The 20453-nt window shown below is 36.4% G+C and overlaps 2 protein-coding genes across 4 annotated transcripts in view; one reads left to right on the forward strand and one right to left on the reverse strand.

Annotated features, from left to right (window-relative positions):
- The window catches only part of LOC128518591 (deleted in malignant brain tumors 1 protein-like), a 173717-nt gene that overhangs the window by 153088 nt on the left and 176 nt on the right, over positions 1–20453 (forward strand). The window contains exons 1-10 of one of the 2 annotated variants that reach the window (XM_053491752.1): positions 10741–10780; positions 11115–11183; positions 12245–12349; positions 16331–16615; positions 16959–17234; positions 17379–17693; positions 17975–18301; positions 19319–19381; positions 19599–19733; positions 20355–20391. In XM_053491752.1, the coding sequence (XP_053347727.1) occupies positions 12298–12349; positions 16331–16615; positions 16959–17234; positions 17379–17693; positions 17975–18301; positions 19319–19381; positions 19599–19733; positions 20355–20391 (1490 nt within the window). In that variant the 5' untranslated portion in view covers positions 10741–10780; positions 11115–11183; positions 12245–12297. Of the gene's footprint in view, positions 1–10740; positions 10781–11114; positions 11184–12244; positions 12350–16330; positions 16616–16958; positions 17235–17378; positions 17694–17974; positions 18302–19318; positions 19382–19598; positions 19734–20354; positions 20392–20453 lie in introns of those variants that run through there. The other variant, XM_053491753.1, reaches the window with a different exon arrangement.
- LOC128518597 (G1/S-specific cyclin-E2-like) lies at positions 54–7527 on the reverse strand. Of its 2 annotated transcripts, none has more exons than XM_053491762.1 (13): positions 7407–7527; positions 7155–7277; positions 6257–6313; positions 6099–6168; positions 5958–6005; positions 4817–4947; positions 3828–3963; positions 3550–3696; positions 3364–3459; positions 3075–3209; positions 2460–2571; positions 1624–1781; positions 54–873 (listed from the first exon to the last, which is right to left on the reverse strand). In XM_053491762.1, the coding sequence occupies exons 3-13, from the start codon at positions 6268–6270 to the stop codon at positions 784–786; spliced, it is 1137 nt and encodes a 378-aa protein (XP_053347737.1). In that variant the 5' UTR covers positions 6271–6313; positions 7155–7277; positions 7407–7527; the 3' UTR covers positions 54–783. The 2 variants fall into 2 exon arrangements, with proteins under 2 accessions (XP_053347737.1, XP_053347736.1); XM_053491761.1 differs by having other exon boundaries at positions 5958–6008.

The raw sequence follows: 20453 nt of genomic DNA on the forward strand, positions 1-20453 counted from the left end.
TACAATTACATTAAAAAAATATACACAATTACCTGTTGCTTTATAAACCTTGACTAGCACTACATTAAGACCACAATGGTGATGCATGCAGTTAAATTCATGCCTTAAACCTGCTATTTTGGACTTTGGGGAAACAATAATAAATAATTTGTCATAGTTTTAACAATGCTAAAATAGGTTAATTCTGTACAAGTTCAAGCAAAACTGCAGAAACTTTACAAAACAAAACAAACAAAAAAAAGATCCGGTTCACTGGTGTAAAGATGGCAAAAAAAAAAAAAAAAATAAAAAAAAAAAAAAAATATATATATATATATATATATATATATATACACACATTATATTTTAAAACATTGGTAACTTAGTACATTTACAGTACCATTAAAACTCATTTTAGTAGTTAAATAGCATGGAATATTGCACATTATGTGTGGAAATAAATGGCTGTAATAGACAAGATTTAGAATCAGCAAATCTCCCAGGAACACGTTGTTTTTCAAGTGGTTTTCAAAGTTGAGCTTAATATGTAATCAGACATTTATTTACAAACTGCAGTCTAACTGTAATACAAATAAAATCCCTGAGGATACATAATGGTAAATAATATCCATAGTGAATTATCTCTTTTGGGCTGAAATGGAATGCAATTCATGGAAATTTTTTAAAAAACAAATGTCAACCTTCTTATTCACATTATACAGTATAATAATTTCCCATTAACTCTGTAATGAAGACACTTTCGGCCTAGTACAGTTACACTGGGCAGATTACAGCACTGATCGGTCACTGTATGCTGGATTTCTCTGCGCTGCTTGGTGGTGTAGGGGGAAAGATGCCATTTGTGCGAATAGTGCGTTTTTGCTGCGCTTCGTGCTGTGAAAAGATGAAAACAAACATGGGTATTTGGTACAAATAATTTGATAATTGTGTCCTCATGTATATACTGCCTGCCCCCCCCCCCCCCCCACATCATTCAGGTGATCAGCTGACTTAATTTTATTGCCACATGACTTTGCTGACCCTAAGCCTGACCAACTGAAGCCAACCCCAGATCATAACACTGCCTACAGTGTGCACTATGCATGATGTGTGCATCACTTCATGCACTTCCCCTCTTACCCTGGCACTCCCATAATTCTGTATGTGTGTCACTCTGGGTCAAACTCATCAGACCACATGGCAATTACTCCTAAGTCTGATCTTTTTGCTCCCTAATGAATTAAAGTATATTTATTTGACAAGTAACTAAGAAGTGATTTTCTTATGGCCACAGCTGTTTAGACCCAATAATTTTATGTGCACATGAAAAGGCTCTCACTTTCACTATTTAACATACCCAGTGTTTTTTTTTTCTTTCATTTTTTTCTCTTACAATACAACTTTAAAAGTTTAAGTGATCTCCATTCGTGATTTTTTTTCAATCACATTTCTTCCTCAATATTGATGGTTCAGCACTGTACTTTTTAACCCAGTTTCATTCATTTCACATCTCCTTAGTTGTTTTCTTTGCATAATGCAGTCCAATAATTTGACCCTTCTAAAATGGCAACTTTTTTTGGCCAGGCAGCATGTACATATTATGAGGCCCAATCTCATCAAGATTTATTTTCTATTCCAACTCACCAGCATGGAGAGGTAGTCAATGTGAGTCTGAATGTTGTGTCGGTCCTCTAACGAGACTTTGGCAAAATTTTTAAGCTTTGCGCTCTCGTAACCCGTCATGGTCTCTACAAAAGGAGCCATCCAGTTCACACAGCTCTCTACTGCCTCCCAGTTCAAGCCTGCCACAGAAGAAATAATAGGTCAATCAAGCTGGAATAAAGCATCCTTGGAAACCGCATCATTAAGCAATATAGGGAGGATAATATAGCAAAATAGGGAGTGCTGTTGTGCTGAATATCAGCACAGCTGTGATATTTTTCATTTTTATAACAGTTTTACAAACACCATTTATTATGAAGAGATTGATTTGTTTGTTTATTTAACTAGTTATTGTGCTTTGCTAAAACATCCTTCCACGATAGTAGATCTAACTATCCATGACTGGCAGAGCTGGCGACTGACAGTTATTGCAGCCAACAGGGGTGAAAGTCATTTCTTAAATTTTTGTGTTTAGCCAAAAAGTGGAGAGATTAAATCATGGATGTGGGGGACAATCCTGATAAACTCACTTGACAGGATTTTGACAGCCAGCGGCTCTCCCCCAAGTGCTGCGAACAATACAGACCTACTTTCACACGTGCTGGCGACTGAACGTTAATATGGATAAGCATACTTATCTATAAACCTTAAAAATAAACTTTTTTTATAAGTAACCCCAGTTTGTGTGATGCACAGACCATGCTTTCACAAACCCTGGACTCTGTGAGCTGATATTTTTTAAATATCACCTGTGCTACAGCTACACAAGGGGAAATGTATATTGGTAAGAAATTCTTTTGGAAATTTGTTTTTCTTACCTGATACTTTTTGTACGACTTCAAAAGATATAAAATGGCAAAAGGCAGCTGCAGCCAGCACTCCATATTTAAACTCCAGTGAGGTGATATCCAAGATGCACAAATCTAAAAGCTGAGAGAAAAGCAAAATGTCTATGAACTCAGTAAAGGGTCTTTAATGTATATGGTCATGCGTGGCAGCCTGAAAAATACCTTGGAATAGTCAATATGATATTTTCTATTATATTATCTAATGAGTTCTATAGTCTTTTCTGGACTGAAACATGTCCCTCTTTTGCAAGTAACTTAGTAGTAATTTAGATGTTATCTGATCACACAGTGAATTGATTGGGCTTGTGACTTTTATGCTGTAGGGAAAACACACTTACTTAGAAAGGCTTCAGATATTTGGGCAGACTGCCCATTTTAACCAGTATATTTGCTAAATTGGCTCCTTACCCAACATGATCTTTGAAGATCACCTACACAATGTCATTTACATAAAAAATATTTGCAAGAATTTAGCTATGGTAACTTCTAAAGGTTTTTTCCCCAGACTGCCACACACGCATTGTTTACAAATGCGTAGGATCTAAAATAAACAATACATGCTCTTCAAAATGATCTGTGGTTTACCTGTGTTATTTGTATGTACGTCTCTTCAGAAAACTGTGGCACCAGCAGATTAGTGAAATCATACACTGAGGCCATCTGTATGTAAAGCTTCATCCACGAAACAACAGTTTCAGGATACAGGTCCCAATTTAATGCCTGTTCAAAACATCAACAACGCATAAATAAAAATATATTTATTTAATGAGTATTTATTTTATGTGCAAATATAAGATCTCTATAGCTGCATTGATTTATTTTCAGAATACATAGTGTATGGTCTAATGAACATGAATAGGGTCATCACACATACTTTTAACATAATAAGCTCCATTTGTAGAATCTCCTCTTCAAGACATGCACCGTCCGTAACGTAGGCCAACTCCGTGAGTTTAGGTGGATAAATTTCCTGAATAAAAACACAGCATTTAGATGTATTCTTGTACTTTAAATTGTAAAAAAACAAACAAGCTTACTTATTCTTCAGCTCAACCCTTACCTCAATTTTGGAGGCAATGAAGAGAGCCGTGATGCCAATGAGCTGCAGACGCTCCTTTTCTCTGTTTTCTTGGGTGAGCATGAATCTGTCGAAGAAGTCCTGTGCCAAGTAGAACGTCTGTCTGTGAAGCAGATAAGCCTCACATACCTAAAAGAGATGAATATTACATCTTATGAGTTTTGGGGTTTACAAAGCAAAATAGAGTTTCAGGCAAAGTCAAATCAATTTTTGATGTTTTATAGATGTTTTAACAAAACTAATATTTATTGCATGTTTACCTCCATGAGCCAGTCGAGTAGAACTGCTCTCATTTTGGGCTGGAGTCTCGGGTGCGTTTCCAAACAGGTACTACTGTGCTTGTACTTTAACTCCTTACTCAACATCTTAACCCACACGTCCTCTGAACTCCCCCAACTACAGAAGAAAAAGCAAAGACATCGTTTAGAGGAATATTATCTCTCTCACACATGCACACAGATGTGATGTACTATATTAGAAGCAGTTAACAACAACACTTGAGTTTGAGATTTGTGATGGAAGAGTACATCATATATTTACACCTTAATGTGGTGGTGTAGGTGTTATTAATGCTGAATAGGCAACACCTACAAGCATGTTTCTGGTGTGACCTTGTCAATGACATCAAAATGCAATTATTAAGCAAGTCATATTAACAATAAAGGTTGTTAGATTTTAAAAAGTGGCAGTAAACTAATAAGCATAGTTATGTGATTTTTTTTATTTTATTTATTAGGGAAAGGTTGGCCTGGGCAATACTTAGATTTCTTTATATACATTTACATTTTAGGCATTTGGCAGACGCTCTTATCCAGAGCGACTTACATTTTTATCTCATTACACATCTGAGCAGTTGAGGGTTGAGCCTTGCTCAAGGGCCCAACAGTGGCAACTTGGTGGTTGTGGGGTTTGAACTTGGGATCTTCCGAACCGTAGTCCAATATATACTACACTATGTATTATTGTACTACACTACTTTTAGAATTACTTGTCAGCTGGTTGAAAGCATGAATCATTCTCAAGTGTTTTCTTCCAAATTACATCTGATGTACATTTTTTAAACTATAACGAGTAATAAACGACAATAACGAAGATGGTTTGTTCACATAAACATGGATGTATTTGTTTCAGATAGGTCTGTCGTGGTGACATCATGGCACATCATTTCTGTCCAAAACTGCCCAACTGTGTGTCTAGACTGAGACATGGATTAGTTAAGATAAAGTCCATTAAATGCATTTAAACTAACCTGAGTCGAGGCAGAGGAGATGGTCTGGAACATTGGGACAAGCCTGATTGATCAAATGCATCATGAAGCCCTTCCATAGGAGTTTCAGTTATGACTTCAGCTTTGCACGTTCCCTCTTGAGCCCATAGATTCTAAAATGATACAAATATCCCTTAGATTAATTATCAAAATATAGAAAAAAATGGAGCAGATAAAAAAACAACAACAGACAGACAAGTTGCAAATTAGTGTGGTCACAAATACAAGAATCCAAGAAACAGCAGCAAATCACACAGTGTTGAATTAACACACATCAATACTGAAGATTTTACTGTGTGTATGGAGAATGTGGGACACTGGATAATATAGGACACCCTGCATTGTATCACACTTCTGTCATATACGAGGGGTGTTCAAGTCAAACCAGGACTTCTGATTGTGCAGAATAACAGAACCCAGTTCTGAGAGTTAAAAAACTACCCTTATTGCTGTACATAATCTCCAGCTGCACTAATGCACTTATGCCAGTGCATTATTCACTAGTGCTTGGATACTATCACGTTTTCTCAGTACGCCACCCCCATGATCAGACTGCCTGCTTCATGTCTGAAATGCTGGCAGCCCAAAACTCCTTTAAAGGCCCACAAATAACTGAAATGACTTGGAACGAGACCAGGCCTGTACAGAGGATGCGGCTTGATTCTTTACTGAATTTCTGTAATGTGCAAGTGGTGTTTGTGAATGATTGTGTGCACAGTTCCTACACAGATGTATCTCCTCCGCAAGTTATGCGTCTATTTTATGGGATTTTAAGTGTTCCAGTCGCTGAGTGTTCTTGGGAACGACTGCAGTGGGCTCAGAGCCACCCTGACCAGAATCTTCATTCACAGACATACAGCTTTGTTTAAAACGTTTGCACCAGTCAAATGTTTTACTGCGGCTAAAAGTCTCATCACTGACATGTGTTTCACACAATCATTCATGAGAAATTTCGAATCCCGGTTTGATGTGAACGGCCCTTGGATATACACCACGAACAATTTTAGGGCCAGTTTCAGGTATTTTCTGAAATGTTGCTGGGTATGTGTGTTATTGTGAAATGGCAACCTTAGCATTGACCTTAATTAGAAGATTTATTTAGAATGTTTTAGCAGGAATATACCTGAGATTCACCATGTATCCTTTTGGTCAGGGCTTTCTTCCTGTTGCACTGCTGTGAACATAAAACAGATTGGTTAAGAACAACAATCAACGACTCGAGTCAAGTCAACATAACAAGTAAAAATCGAAGAATTATACAAACCTCTTTCTTGATTTTTGCTATCTTGTCCGTATGGGTGGCTCCATTTTCGTTTTTAGCTTGAAGGCGTCCACTGCACGGCAGAAGGGTGGAAAGTTACAGCAACGCGTAGCTTATCAACTAGCCAGAAACAGTACTGAATTTTCTTAAGCTTTTCTCACCTTCGTCTGGTCATTGTGCTGTTGACTGGGTTGTAATGCTGTAAATTCCGGGTTTTTCTAAAATAATAAAACGTACTGTATATTAAACGCTATCAGGCTGCCACAGTTAAAGTGCATTGATTAGCTGAGTGAAATCAAATTAGCCGAAGGGAACAATAGCAAACAGACCGCGCCATCTAACCTTAATATTCAGACTTCGCAGTCATCTCGACTTGAATAACCTACATTAGTTTTTAGTTGTACAATATTTGATCGTGTTTTGTGTCCAGATTGAAGTAAGTAAGAAAAACAGTGCAGGACTTTATCTGCAGTTCCGACACCAGTACGCGCCAAAATGAAGCCGGGAAAGAAAAGCGGCAGACTTTTACAAACACAGGAACCAGTTTATCAACATTAACCACACATTTCGAGGACAGATAGGCTCCTTTTAAAAGATGTGCAATAACATATTCAAATTCTGCTTTAAAAGTACATTAAAACGTGCATGCAACACTTTATAACCTTATTTAGGTATGAGTCACCCAACACCCCATTCATATCATATCATCTCATATCATCCCTCCAAAACTTCAGCACGGTTTAACTGTAATTTTTTCAAGATTATCGCTTAAAAAAACTTTCTCAGGCTCAGAATACATTCTTGCTATTTATATATTAAAAGGCATGCACATTTTTATTATTGCATTTTAAATCTATTTATAATTTAAATTTGGTTAGCTAGTAGCTACAGTATATTAGCCAACTAAAGGCGTCATATTTACACAATTACTGGCACAAAATGTTTTGCATTCTCATTCACAGATCTATTACAGAAATGCGATTATATTAAGTACTTGGTCGATGCATAATAATAATAATCGTAACAAAAGTAGTGCATAAGGAGACTCTCTGATCCTACCTTTTGGCGGAGTTTGAAGTGAAGTGCAGGACTCGCGCCGGCGCCAACACTTTATATACGGAGAGTTACTTTGTTTCTATTGCGCATGTGTTGTCCCGCGTTTATATTTACATTGTAGCAGGCCTACATACAGAGTGAAATGAAGGTGAATAACACGTTTATAACATGCCTAAAGAGACAACCTGGTATTATAAAAAATTTTCTGATTAATTAATGTTATAAAATCAGTAAAAACACACTAATATGTTTTACCTGCTGGAAATTTTGAAACAAAGCGAAAGTGTTTAGTAATAATGTATTAATTTTTTACTTTCGCTCTAATTTAAACAACTTAGTCGTGAAACCGCATCGTTACACTTCTAGTTCATGTTTTAAAATATAATAATTACTATATAAAATTATATTTATCGATGCATTGCTAAAAGTTCCGTTTTACACTTCCGTAGTGGGAGGAGTTCCAATCAAACCGACAAATCAATGAACCTGCAACAAATGGGCGGAGTTTAACGACACGAGCCAATGCCTGAAGAACAGGAGGATCTATGTAGACAAATGACATCGCGAGTTTCTGTAGCCACGTGCGTTTCGCTGGAAATGTAAACACACACTGGAGTCGTTCAAGCTCCATGCGGAAGAGACTAAAGAAAGGAAACGTGTAGATAGACAACATAAATAAGGATGTTTAGAATCCGCCCTCATGAATTCGACATTAACTTTAAGATCAAATAGATGGATAGAGGATGAGTGCGTGAAAAAAACACGAATTTGATTAGGTACACACGCGAGTAATCAAAACCATTATACTTACCTAGACCTTCCAGTGAGCTCAACAGGAAAATTAAAAAGAAAAAAACACGCAGAGCTTTCTACGTCAAAACAGAATACGCCTGAACAGAATGAACAGTATAAAGAATGAATAAATAAACTATCAATTTGACAAATGGAAAAAGTATCCAATCAAAACTCTGCATGCAGAATTCTGCATAATATTTTAAAAGAGCACAGAAACTTAACGAACAACGCGTGCAGGACAGAATTAAGCTGATAATAATTACTGATAAAAAATACAAAAAAGGGCAATCAAATTCTGGAAACATCCATTATAAAGCTCAGCAGTTCCAAGAGTTGAGCAAAGACACCAGTCCCCTCATCTAACTGGAACTGAATCACTGTTCCACAACACGAGTTTCACACACCAACATACGCTACACAAAAGTGTGGTGATGGTGAAAAAGTGGCAAACACAATCAAAATAAACCAGATTCCACAAACAGTGAAAAGAAACTATATGAGCTATTGGAAAACTCAAACTAAACAGCAGAGTAAGATGCAGTGTTATCTGGCCCTAAACAGACAGTACAGGCAGATTATCTCTACAGACTCAGCAAACTCACATACAGTCCTAGTTCCCAGAGTAACATAGAGACAGATGTGAACCTTCTCATTGAATGGTCTAATATCACTGTATTCACATTGAATTCTACACCAAAAATTCAGCACAATCAACTCCAAATTTAACTGCCTCTCAAAACTACAGTAGACAAACTGCCCCACTTACTGGAGCACAGAGAGAAATGCACACAATCAGCACAGAAACATAATCACTTGGCACCAGAAAAGGGACAGTGAGTGACCTTGTCACATTATACTGTATGACACACACACACACACACACACACACACACACACACACTGAATTGGGTGACGCTCCAACTCTGGTAAATTGTGAAATTGCTTTGAAAAATTGGAAATTGGGAAATTGGATATTCAAGACTCAAAAGTCCTCCGATAGGTGACAGAGGTTTGCTTATAGAGTGAGAGTTTACTTTTAGAGCTGTGACAACCTCAACCATTGGGATACATTACTCTCGCCGTAATTAACAATCTTTGTGTTGTAGAAACAATTTAGCAGTAGCACTTTAATGAATGTGTGAACTTCTTACCCGATTAAGCAGAAGTGTAACCATATAAGAGTAACCTTGACAATCTTAGCAAGTGGGACACAATAATGAAGCTTTTTATAAAATGAGGGACACTAATTTGTTTTGTTGACATTCTTTTCCCAGTACAGTAGGTAAAACTATTTGTCATAATAGAAACTAGTCATATATAGATAGCTATTACAATAAAAAAAAATGTCTTTACAGTTTTCCTTCCTCGAATGATGTTGGGTAGATTTGGTAGACTGATGTTTGGCATGATGTTAGTTTATATGTTAAGTGATATAAAAAAAAATGTTATTATATTCGCAATGTATTACAGAAGATTAAAATATAATACACTAAAGTGTATCCATCAGGGAAGAAAAAGATCCATAGATGTGATAACCTGGTCATTCAGTCAATTCAGGTCATCAGTGGTCTTCATTTTATTACCAAGTAACTGAGCCTAAACCTAACCAACTGTTGCAACCCTACATCCATTAGGTACAAAAGATACAGAATACACTTTATATTTTGGACACTAAAATGTTCATTATTTATGAACTTTAATAAATGGGAGATTTTAAGTATGATATGATAAATACATTTTCACATTCAGATAAATAAAAGCACTTAAAAGTATTTATATGATTGTAATTCAAGGTTAAGTTTAGTTACAACATGCTAGGAGAAAAAAAGACCTGTTTTCTAATTACTCTCACTCACTCACTCCCTCAGTCACTCGTTGTTTATATTGCTTTATCCTGTATACAGGGTCGCGGGGGCCTGAAGCCTATCCCAGGAGACTTAGGGCACAAGGTGGAGTACACTCACACACTCATTCACACACTTTAGCCAATTAGCCTAATCTGCATGTCTTTGGACTGTGGGAGGAAACCTGAGTACCCAGAGGACATCCACCAAGCACTGTATGGTACGGAGGAAGACTCCATCAAGCCAATCCATCTTTTTGGGGATGCTCGTAGAAGCATGCTGTGAAATCTCATCAGATTATCTTGAACAGGTAGAACTCGTAGGGTCTTCCTGGCTGTAATTGCTGCAAAAGATCTTTTTTTTTAATAAAGGCAAAGTTCAATTCAAAATTATTATTTCCAACTCTGGCAATGTCAGCATGTCTTGTTCTTTTGCTGTTTTCTATTCAGACTAATTTCGTGTGTTTCCTTGGAAAACGATAAAAATTCTAAGTGATCCCAATGTGATCCCAAACTTAAATAGTAGTGTAAGTAGTACCCCAATTATGGGATCCACATTTTGACATTTAATTATGCAAGCCATTATTTATTAGTTACATTTTCTAAGCATACAATTACTGACTGTACAGTAGCTTGTCTGTTGCTGTGAACTATCTGTCAGATCCCCTTAACTCTATCCACCTCTGACCTGATTATTATTATTATTATTATTATTTGTCTTGTGCTCCATCCTACATGTGTATTAGGCGCAGTGACATCACACTATGCTCTCTGGCTTTCTTCTGAAACCCAGGAATCCACCACAGTAATTTGGTTTTACCATATGCACCTGCATATGGTATGCTTAAAGCTTTTCACACAGTTTATAGTGAACAGTAAGTATGTGACAAAACAGAAAAAAACTGCTTAAAAGAGGAAGAGAGAAAAAATAATGGGAAGCAGGACAGTTTCTGCAAGAGTGATAATGATTAAGGATTTAAAGAAAGCAGCTGTGAGTATTTGTTTTGTATGTAAGCAGCTATTATTAAATATTAAAAGCTTTTATGCATTTTATAATACATTTACATTTCTTGCTGGATTTCCTTATTTTGCCACTAAATAGGCATTTGGTACATTGTGAGTTGCTTGTAGTATAACCTTTTATAAAATATTCTTACTTTTGAAAGACATAAAGCCAAGACTCGATGGTCTACTTTTAAAAAAAAAATCTAGCCATGACTAATGCTACTACTGTTATTAATTTACTATATATACATATTTAAACCACAAAGATATAAAGCAAATATAATTACTGTTACTAATTTACTGATTTTTCTTTTCCATAGAAGTTGTACTGAACATCACAAAAATAACTTCTTTGAACTTCCTTCTTTGAAGTACTAAAATGTAAAACTGTAAGTTTAATCCAGTCTATCTTATTTATTTGATGTGATGTGATTTAATAATAATCTCAAGATCCTTGTTGCAATGTTGTACATTGCACTTTGTTTCTTTCTGTAAAGAAACACATGATATTAAACCACTGGTAACGAGGGGTTTTCAAAACAGCGGAAGTGCAACTATACCCTACCCACACACACACAGCATCAGCAATATCTGCCATTTCGCTGCTTGCTTTAGGGACAGCTGTCTAGAATTAAAAGTTACAAACAGAATTGTCTTACGCAATTAATCAAATAAAACACAAATTTCACACTTTAAGCAATATTGCGAAGTCATTGAAATACATATTTTTTAATTTATGCAGTAATTACTGGTAATAAATAATGGCATTTTGCATAATGAAAGTCACTCCTGTCTGTATGAAAATTATGATTCTTTGGTATATAATACTTGGAATTCCTTTCCAGGTAAAGTTATAGAGAGAAATGTTAAAAATTACAGACAAAGCATTGCCACAATTTGTTTGGCAAAAAAATCTTATTTGTTTAATATTCACTATCTTTAGTGGTAATGTAAACGTCGATTAAACATTTTATAGATGTTCAGGTCTGACTGGACTGATTTTGGACTTTTTTTTTAACCTTTATGTTCTGATGTGCATAAATAGCTAACCAAACGCGTTTCACAATGTTACAGAATAGGGACTTTTATAGGCTCATAAGTACACTGACATTACACAGCAACACATCTTAAAAACATCTAGACGAAGACACATCAAATGTCCTAAAAAAGCCGAAAAGACGTTAAATTCACGGCAAGTCAACGTCAAAGATATCCGTTCAACTTTCATTTTGGAACTACTTTTTAACCATGATTGGACGTGTTGGAGGGAGGTCAATTTAACGGTTATCAAACATCCAAATGTTTGCTGGGAATCTGTAAAATGTAGATAATTGTGTAGAAAATAAAATCACATTACTATGTTTAAACTTTTACGGAACAACAGCACTAATTTTCCAACATTTTGCTGGAACATATGAGAGGAGATTGATATCTCTGCTTTTCATTTCAGCTTCTTCTTCTTTCAGTCAAGAAGAGTAAAATCTGTTCCCACATTTATCATAAATGGAGGTTTTTAAGATCCTGGTGGGGCTTCAGGCTCTTGTTTTCTGCCAAGGTTTGTGCATCACACATGATGTCATTCATACAATGCACTCTATGTGTAATTTCCTGGAATATTTTCATGATTTTCCTTAAAGGTTATAATAAAACATTACATATACTCACAGTTTTAGTGAATGCCAGCAGATAGTCTTACTGTACTTTCTTATATGATATACAGTGGGGCAAAAAAGTATTTAGTCAGCCCCTAATTGTGCAAGTTCTCCCACTTAAAAAGATAAAAGAGGCCTGTAATTTTCATCATAGGTATACATTAACTATGAGAGACAAAATAAGAAAAAAAAATCCAGAAAATCACATTGTAGGATACATTTTTAAAGAATTTATTTGCAAATTATGTTGGAAAATAAGTATTTGTTATATACACTTTGTTGGCAATGACAGAGATCAAATGTTTTCTGTCTTCACAAGTCTTTACAAGGTTTTCACACACTGTTGCTGATATTTTGGCCCATTCCCCCATGCAGATCTCCTCTAGAGCAGTGATGTTTTGGGGCTGTTGCTGGGCAACACGGACTTTCAACTCTATCCAAAGATTTTCTATGGGGTTAGGATCTGGAGACTGGCTAGGCCACTCCAAGACCTTAAAATGCTCCCTTCGAAGCCACTACTTTGTTGCCCGGGTGGTGTGTTTGGGATTATTGTCATGCTGAAAGACCCAGCCATGTTTCATGGACGGACGTTTTCACTCAAAATTGAGATTGACCCGATACATGACCTCATTCATTCTTTCCTTCAGTTGTCTTGGTCCCTTTGCAGAAAAACAGCCCCAAAGCACGATGTTTTCACCCCCATGCTTTACAGTAGGTATGGTGTTTTTTGGATGCAACTCAGCATTCTTTCTCCTCCAAACACGACAAGTTAAGTTTTTACCAAAAAGTTTCAACTGACCATTTGACATTCTCCCAATCCTCTTCTGGATCATCCAAATGCTCTCTAGCAACCTTGAGTCCCTGGCAGCGCAGTGTGTTACTGATGGTAGCCTTTGTTACTTTGGTTCCAGCTCTCTGCAGGTCATTCACTGTGCAGGTCTCCCTGTGTGGTTCTGGGATTTTTGCTCACAGTTCTTGTGATCTTTTTGACCCCACGGGGTGAGATCTTGGTGGAGGTGTAGCCTCAGATCGAGGGAGATTATCAGTGGTCTTGTACTGTATGTCTTCCATTTTCTAATAATTGCTCCCACCGTTGATTTCTTCACACCAAGCTGCTTACCTATTGCAGATTCAGTCTTCCCAGCCTGGTGCAGGTCTACAGTTTTGTTTCTGGTGTCCTTTGACAGCCCTTGGCCATAGTGGAGTTTAGAGTGTGACTGTTTGAGGTTGTGGACAGGCGTCTTTTATACTGATAACGAGTTTAAACAGATGCCATTAATACAGGTAACGAGTGGAGGACAGAGGAGCCTCTTAAAGAATAAGTTACAGGTCTGTGAGAGCAAGAAATCTAGCTTCTTTGTAGGTGACCAAATACTTATTTTACCAAAGGAATTTACCAATTAATTTATTAAAAATCCTTAATTTTTAATTCTGTTTTTTTTCTGGATTTTTTTATGCTTATTTTGTCTCTCATAGTTGATCGATGACGAAACTTACAGGCCTCTCTCATCTTTTTAAGTGAGAGAACTTGCACAATTGGTGGCTGACTAAATACTTTTTTGCCCCACTTTAAATATAAATTTACAGTGTAGGTATTATAAGGTTTTATCTTGCATTATTATTAACCCAGATAGATATTTGTAATATTGTGGTCACAAAATGTAAATTAGTGACGTTTTCTAATTCAAAATCAACACTTGGTCCAGTGGTTAGTAAGGTGATGTACATATCGTCTTGCATAAGTCAGTAGTTCCCAAAAGGCCTGTGTGATTTGATTATTATCTTGACTGGAAAATGTCCAGACATATGAGCAATGTTGTGACTATGAAAAAAGTATGACCAGGTTTTTATACATTATGAAACCTTAAACATTAACATAATATGTAAATTATATTTTGAGCATTTCGGATTGAAATGTCGACAAGTGAAAATGCAATTAAAGTAAAAGTGATTGCACACTACCTACAGTATGTAGACTATATGATATTTAGGTTAAGGCCTCATCTGTTTCTGTGCCTGTATGTTCATTTCTGGCACTGCTTTGTCTGTTAATGATAGACACTTATTGTTATATGTTAGACGCACATAGCCGAGATCTTACCAAGAGAAATAATGATACATTGATACACTCTGTGCATCTCTGGTCACATAGTGTATTGAGAAATAAAGTGTGTTCTGATTCTAATAACCATTAGTCAACCAATTTGTTTAATATGAATAGTACCCAGGTTTCCTGATATGCCTATTTAATTGAATTTCTATTTTTTACGGTTTTTAAAGAGGCTCAGCTTTCAAAACTGCATGATGAGTTATTTTGATGACTGAGAATAGTATCTGTTGAAAATAATTTTTATTTACACCCTTTTATCAAAATGTATATAAAGAGATTTGGCACCTCCAGCTTCCAGGTTCGATTCCTGTCTCAGGGTCTTCGTGCATGGAGTTTGTGTAAATTAGTTTGCTTGTGCGCCCTGTGTTGGATTGGCACCTCTTGTGCCCTAAGTCTCTTGGGATAGATTCTAGGCCCCCGAGACCCTGTTTACAGGATAGATCGGTATAGATGATGAGTAAATGAGAAGTATATTCTCCTTTGATGCTTTAAAATGAAATGCTTTTGGTAAAAACAAAAGCATGTATGCCACATTTATTCTTTTTGTTACCTGACGAGTAAAGCAAAACTACAGGCTGGGAAAAATAGCAGTTGTCGTGAATTAGTTAAATGTGTTCAGTGCACACATAAGACACTTATGTCAACTACTGAAGTGGTAAAGGAGGAAGTGTTTGATGTATTGCTAATAATTATTGCTTTATTTACATTTAAACTTAAACAACATACACTCAGCAAAAAAGGAAACGTCCTCTGACTTTCAACTGTTTTTACTTTCAGTAAACTTAATGTGTAAATATTTGTATAACCACTAAAAGAGTCAACACCATAAGACATAAACTAAAAATGTTTCACAATGTGTCCCTGAATAAAGGGAGGCTCAAAATCAAATGTACCAGTCAGTATCTGGTGTGGCCACCAGCTGCTTGAAGTACTGCAGTGCATCTCCTCCTCATGGACTGCCTATTGCGGACAGTCTGAGCACTGATGGAGGGATTGAGTGTTCCTGGTGTGACTCGGGCAGTTGTTGTGGTCCTTCCTGTCTCCCTGTAGCGCTGTCTTAGGCGTCTCACAGTGCGGACATGGCAATTTATTGCCCTAGCCACATCAGCAGTCCTCATGCCTCCCTGCAGCATGCCTAATGCACGTTCACGCAGATGAGCAGGGACCCTGGGCATCTTTCTTTGGGTGTTTTTCACAGTCAGTAGACAAGTCTCTTTAATGTCCTGCGTTTTTAGAATTGTGACCTTAAATGCCTACTTTCTGTAAGCTGTTAAGGTCTTAACGACCATTCCACAGGTGCATGTTAATTAATTGATTATGGTTAATTGAACATGCATGGATAACATTGTTTAAACCCTTTACAATGAAGATCTGTAAAGTTATTAGGATTTTTACAACATTATTGTTGAAATACACAGTCCTGAAAAAGGGACGTTTCTTTTTTTGCTGAGTATATTATTGCTACCTCATACAGTTTGACATACAGTTTAGTGTGGCAGAATTAACAAAAAACACACTGATATGACTAAAACATGTGAGACATAATATTCAATCATTTTTGCTTTTTAACACTTTTGTGCCTCAAAAAAAAAAAAACATGGATGAAATAACCATGGATTAAATATTTCCAATTCAGTTTTTAAAATTTACTGCATCTTTTGCAAAAACAAATTTTTCACAAAACTGACAGAATTAATTTTTCTTATTTTGTGAATAGTATTGTATCTACACACCTAATAATCTTTCAGCTTTTTATTTTATGTTCCTTCCCCAGCTAAACTGTACATAAACCAGGCCTCCACACCGTGCTCCTGGGCTATAACCTCTGCAGGAGAAAATCAGAGTTTGGATGTGGCTATTTTCACTAAGCAATCCCTTTTACCACTTGCTACTCGGATCTGTCAGGGCCTCGGCTGTGGTAAAGTCTACAAGCTAAATGAGAACACTGCACATGGAAATGCGAGCTGTCTCACAGGCTGCAGCTACCACAACAACCAACTGATCAACTGCACAAAGGTTCATAGCATCGACTGCAGCATTCTCTCTGGGGCTGTTTGTGGTAAGACTTGATGTATCTTTTTGATGATGGAATTTATCAATTAAACTAAACACCACTATCTTTTAAACATGTAGGGTAATTAAAAATATATATGTTTATTTATAACTGTTAATGACCTGTAAATAAATATAAAACAAACTGCAATTATAGTGTTTTCAAAACACAAAGAGACATACAGTTTTATGTACTGTAGAACCTGCTTATGATAGCCACCAACTTTCAGTGCCTGGGCAACCCTGGCCCCTTGTGGAGTGGCTTCACAAACGTCTGGGGTGTGTGTGTGTGTGTGCGTGCGTGCGTGTATTATTATTTTGCAGTCAAACTGTATTATTATTTTCACCAGATGCTACCTATATAACCCCAACAAATAACCATTGTGTCTGGAAAATAACATCTCCAGCACCTGAATCCGCAGTCATTTTGACCCAGGAGTCCCTGCTCAGACTGTCCAATGAAATATGTCAGAACTTCAACTGTGGAGAAGCGTTTCCACAGAATAACACAAATGCACCAGACAACAGTTCCTGTCTCACTGATTGCATCTATCACAACTCCTATTTAAGGAACTGTTCCACTGTGGTCAGAAATGACTGCACAAATATGTCTAAAGTCATCTGTGGTAAGTTATAAAATTTGGATATGATATGACAATATCTCATATTCTACTAAATGTGTTTCCTGGGGAAATTAATGACAGATTATTGTGTTTAAATATTAATTGTGTATAATTATTGTGTTAAAGTACTTTTATATGTTACTTCAGGTAACCATAAAGTCAGATTGTCTGGAGGTAGCCATAAATGTGCTGGACGGGTGGAGCTGTGGAACGCTGGACAGTGGGGAACAGTGTGTGATGATAAATGGGATAAGCAGGATGCAGATGTGGTCTGTGCTCAGCTGAACTGTGGATATGCAATCTCTGTTAATGGGCAGGATGGCCCCTATACACAGGGTATAGGTCCTATTTTCATGGATGAGCTGAACTGCACAGGGAAGGAGAGGAGCCTGTGGGAGTGTCCTGCAGTCAGGGAAGGTCATGACTGTGGACATAAGGAAGATGCTGGAGTGGTGTGTTCAGGTATACCTCAAGGCCCCTGTGGATAATAGGTTTAACTGACTGCCACTAAAAACATAGCATAATTATGCTTCACAAGTGAAAATACTAAACTTGTGGCTGGTCATACAAACTAGGTCAAGCTGCTCAAGCTGATTCATTTCAAGATGACTATCGGAGAGCCAGCCTTCCTCTTGTAGTTGTTAAAATTATGTGTGACATCTAATATAAGACGATTTTGTCTTTGTACAACCCTCTTAGAAATTGGCATAATTTTTTCTTCTTTTTCTGTCAACATTTTAAAGAATATAAGGCTCTGAGACTCACTGGTGGACTGGACCGTTGCTCAGGCAGAGTGGAAATCCATCGGAACGGTTCATGGGGTACAGTGTGTGATGAATGCTGGGATAAGCAAGAGGCATCCATGGCTTGTTCCATGTTGGGCTGTGGGACAGCAAAAAAATTCGAAGCCTTTGAGATACCTTTTTCCCATACAAATGGATCACTGTGGTATTACTTTTGTAACCGTGGCTATAAAAACCTTTGGGAGTGTATGGAGATAGAAACAAGTAAAGTCTCACATTTACAACAGACCTGCAAATACTCAAATGCTGCAGGAGTGATTTGTAATAGTAAGTATAGTTAATCAAGCATTAGTTCCTTTTTTGTATATAATAAATAGAAATATCTGTGTGAATTGTGGTTGCTCATTGTGTTCTTTGGTTTTCCTGAGTTTTCTGGTTTCATCGCTTATCTTCTAAAATACGCCATTTGATTGTTTGTAAATTTGTGTGGTGTGGTTTCTGGCACCAGGTCCACCATGACCCTAACCATGCCAATAAAGGATATTATACATGAGTTCTCACTGAGTAATCTAAATAGACCAGGGACATTCCACAAGGTTATCTAGAGCATAACAGCACTGGGACATTTAATCACTTCAGATCACAGGCATTCTAACAATAATTGATTACACTAATTATCAGTCAACCAGCATGGGTGAAAATAGGTTGTAGTAAGGTCTGTAGTACTGGGCAGAGGAGAGAGCAGCTGCCTGCCAAAACCAACATTCAAAACCTGTCATGGAAGCACTTTCAGTAAGAAAACACAACTGATAACATTATGTCATCTTTTAAACAACAGTTTGTCTTTTAGTAATTGCTAGCAATTGTTAGTAATTGCTTCTAAGTAATTCCAAATTGCCTCTGAACTGTTTGTTTTGTTCATGGCTACAAAGGTAACCAGCTTCCAACATACAACTGAATCCCATGTCCCTCTCTAACCCCTGATCAAGGGCAACCCTAGTGTACTAGCTTTCTATTTAATGTTATTTTGCATTTAACTCCAGAACCTGGAAGATATTCTAAAACAGAATAAGCGTATAAAGTATAAATATAAAGTAAATCCACCTAAATGTTTTGATCTCCTCCTCTTTTGGCTATATACTGTAGTACCTTGTGTCTATGGTTTACTCCCTTTTGCATGACACTGCTTAAATAAATTACTGAATAAATAATGACTTTACCCTATTTGTAAAAAATAGGGCTTGTAGCATTTTGTAGTGCTTATGAGGTCAAAAATGTTCTTTACTATACTTGAGACATATACTGTATGAACATATGTTATATTAACTAAGCTGCCTTTTCCAGACTCTCTTGGACTGCTTGTATCAACCACTCCAGATGTAGCTACCTTGGTAACCATGGTAACAAGTTAGTATTATTTTTGGACATTTCTAGTTAAAGACATTTATTTTTTTTAAATAAGGTCAGGAATAATAAAAAAGTAATTAACCCATTTTTTTATGAATTAAATACAAAGTTGGAATAAACATTTCAGTAATGCATAAGACCTTACCATTTTGTTATTAAAGTAATAACACTTTATTCACTGTTCTGTGTTACATACATAATTTGTCTCTCTTTTAAGTGCAAATCACAACAAATAATCCTGCGGTGCTCTGGACTCCCGAATTACTGGGTTGCATCATATTATCCTGCATTCTTCTGATTGCACTTCTCTTAAGTATCATCATGTGTTGCTATGTAAAAAAGAAAAGAAAGGGTAGGTATAAATTAACAGCAAGTCAAGTTATTGTTTGAAGTAAAACAGGCAAAAATGTTAGGAAGGTTTTTAGCCTTATTATTATTTAATGGGCAACTGGAAAGCCTTAGAATGGTTTGTTTTTGCTTCATTGTAGGCGATCATACAATAATTGTTTATGTCCTCTTATCGAGTCATACTGGTTGCTGCCTTACAAAAAAGGTTTAATCACTCTATATATAGTATTCACTATACTTGGGTGGAACTGAACCTGATCTTTTATGTACACAGTGTTAAATAACCCACACAGAAACAGGTTAACACTTTGCTGATGTTATTAACAGTTCTTTTAAGGTGTGAAGGTGTTACCTTTACTGCATAAATTTAAATCTCGTCACCAAATAATAAAATCAAATTTCATCTTAAATAACAAATATTATATTACATTATATTTATTTGTTTGGTTTATTTACATTGATTTGCTTTTTATTTATAATAAGTATGAATGAGGATTCTTTTAATGTAAATGAAACTTTTTAAGCATTGCAGTTTCATGAAACGGTTTATATGCCACTTAAGGGGTAAAAGAATTTAAATTGTGATGTTACATTGTCTGTTTTGTATATTTTATGCTTCTTCAAGTGGACTTGTTCCCTCTTGTATATGCGCAGCCAGAAAGGTACGTTTATTTCTGTTTGTTTCTTTGTGCATATTTGTAGTTGGTTTTAAGAGTGTGTGATA

This window comes from Clarias gariepinus, chromosome 3 (assembly GCF_024256425.1).
Source record: "Clarias gariepinus isolate MV-2021 ecotype Netherlands chromosome 3, CGAR_prim_01v2, whole genome shotgun sequence".
In the NCBI taxonomy this organism is placed as follows: Eukaryota; Metazoa; Chordata; class Actinopteri; order Siluriformes; family Clariidae; genus Clarias; species Clarias gariepinus.

What these genes read in the sequence shown, in the direction of transcription:
- LOC128518597 (XM_053491761.1), bottom strand. An exon ending in TCTCCTCTGCCTCGACTCAG is followed by an intron (nt 3,964 to 4,816) that starts GTTAGTTTAAAT and finishes TTTCTTCTGTAG; the next exon opens with TTGGGGGAGTTCAGAGGACG. An exon ending in AGTCGTACAAAAAGTATCAG is followed by an intron (nt 1,782 to 2,459) that starts GTAAGAAAAACA and finishes CTTCTGTGGCAG; the next exon opens with GCTTGAACTGGGAGGCAGTA.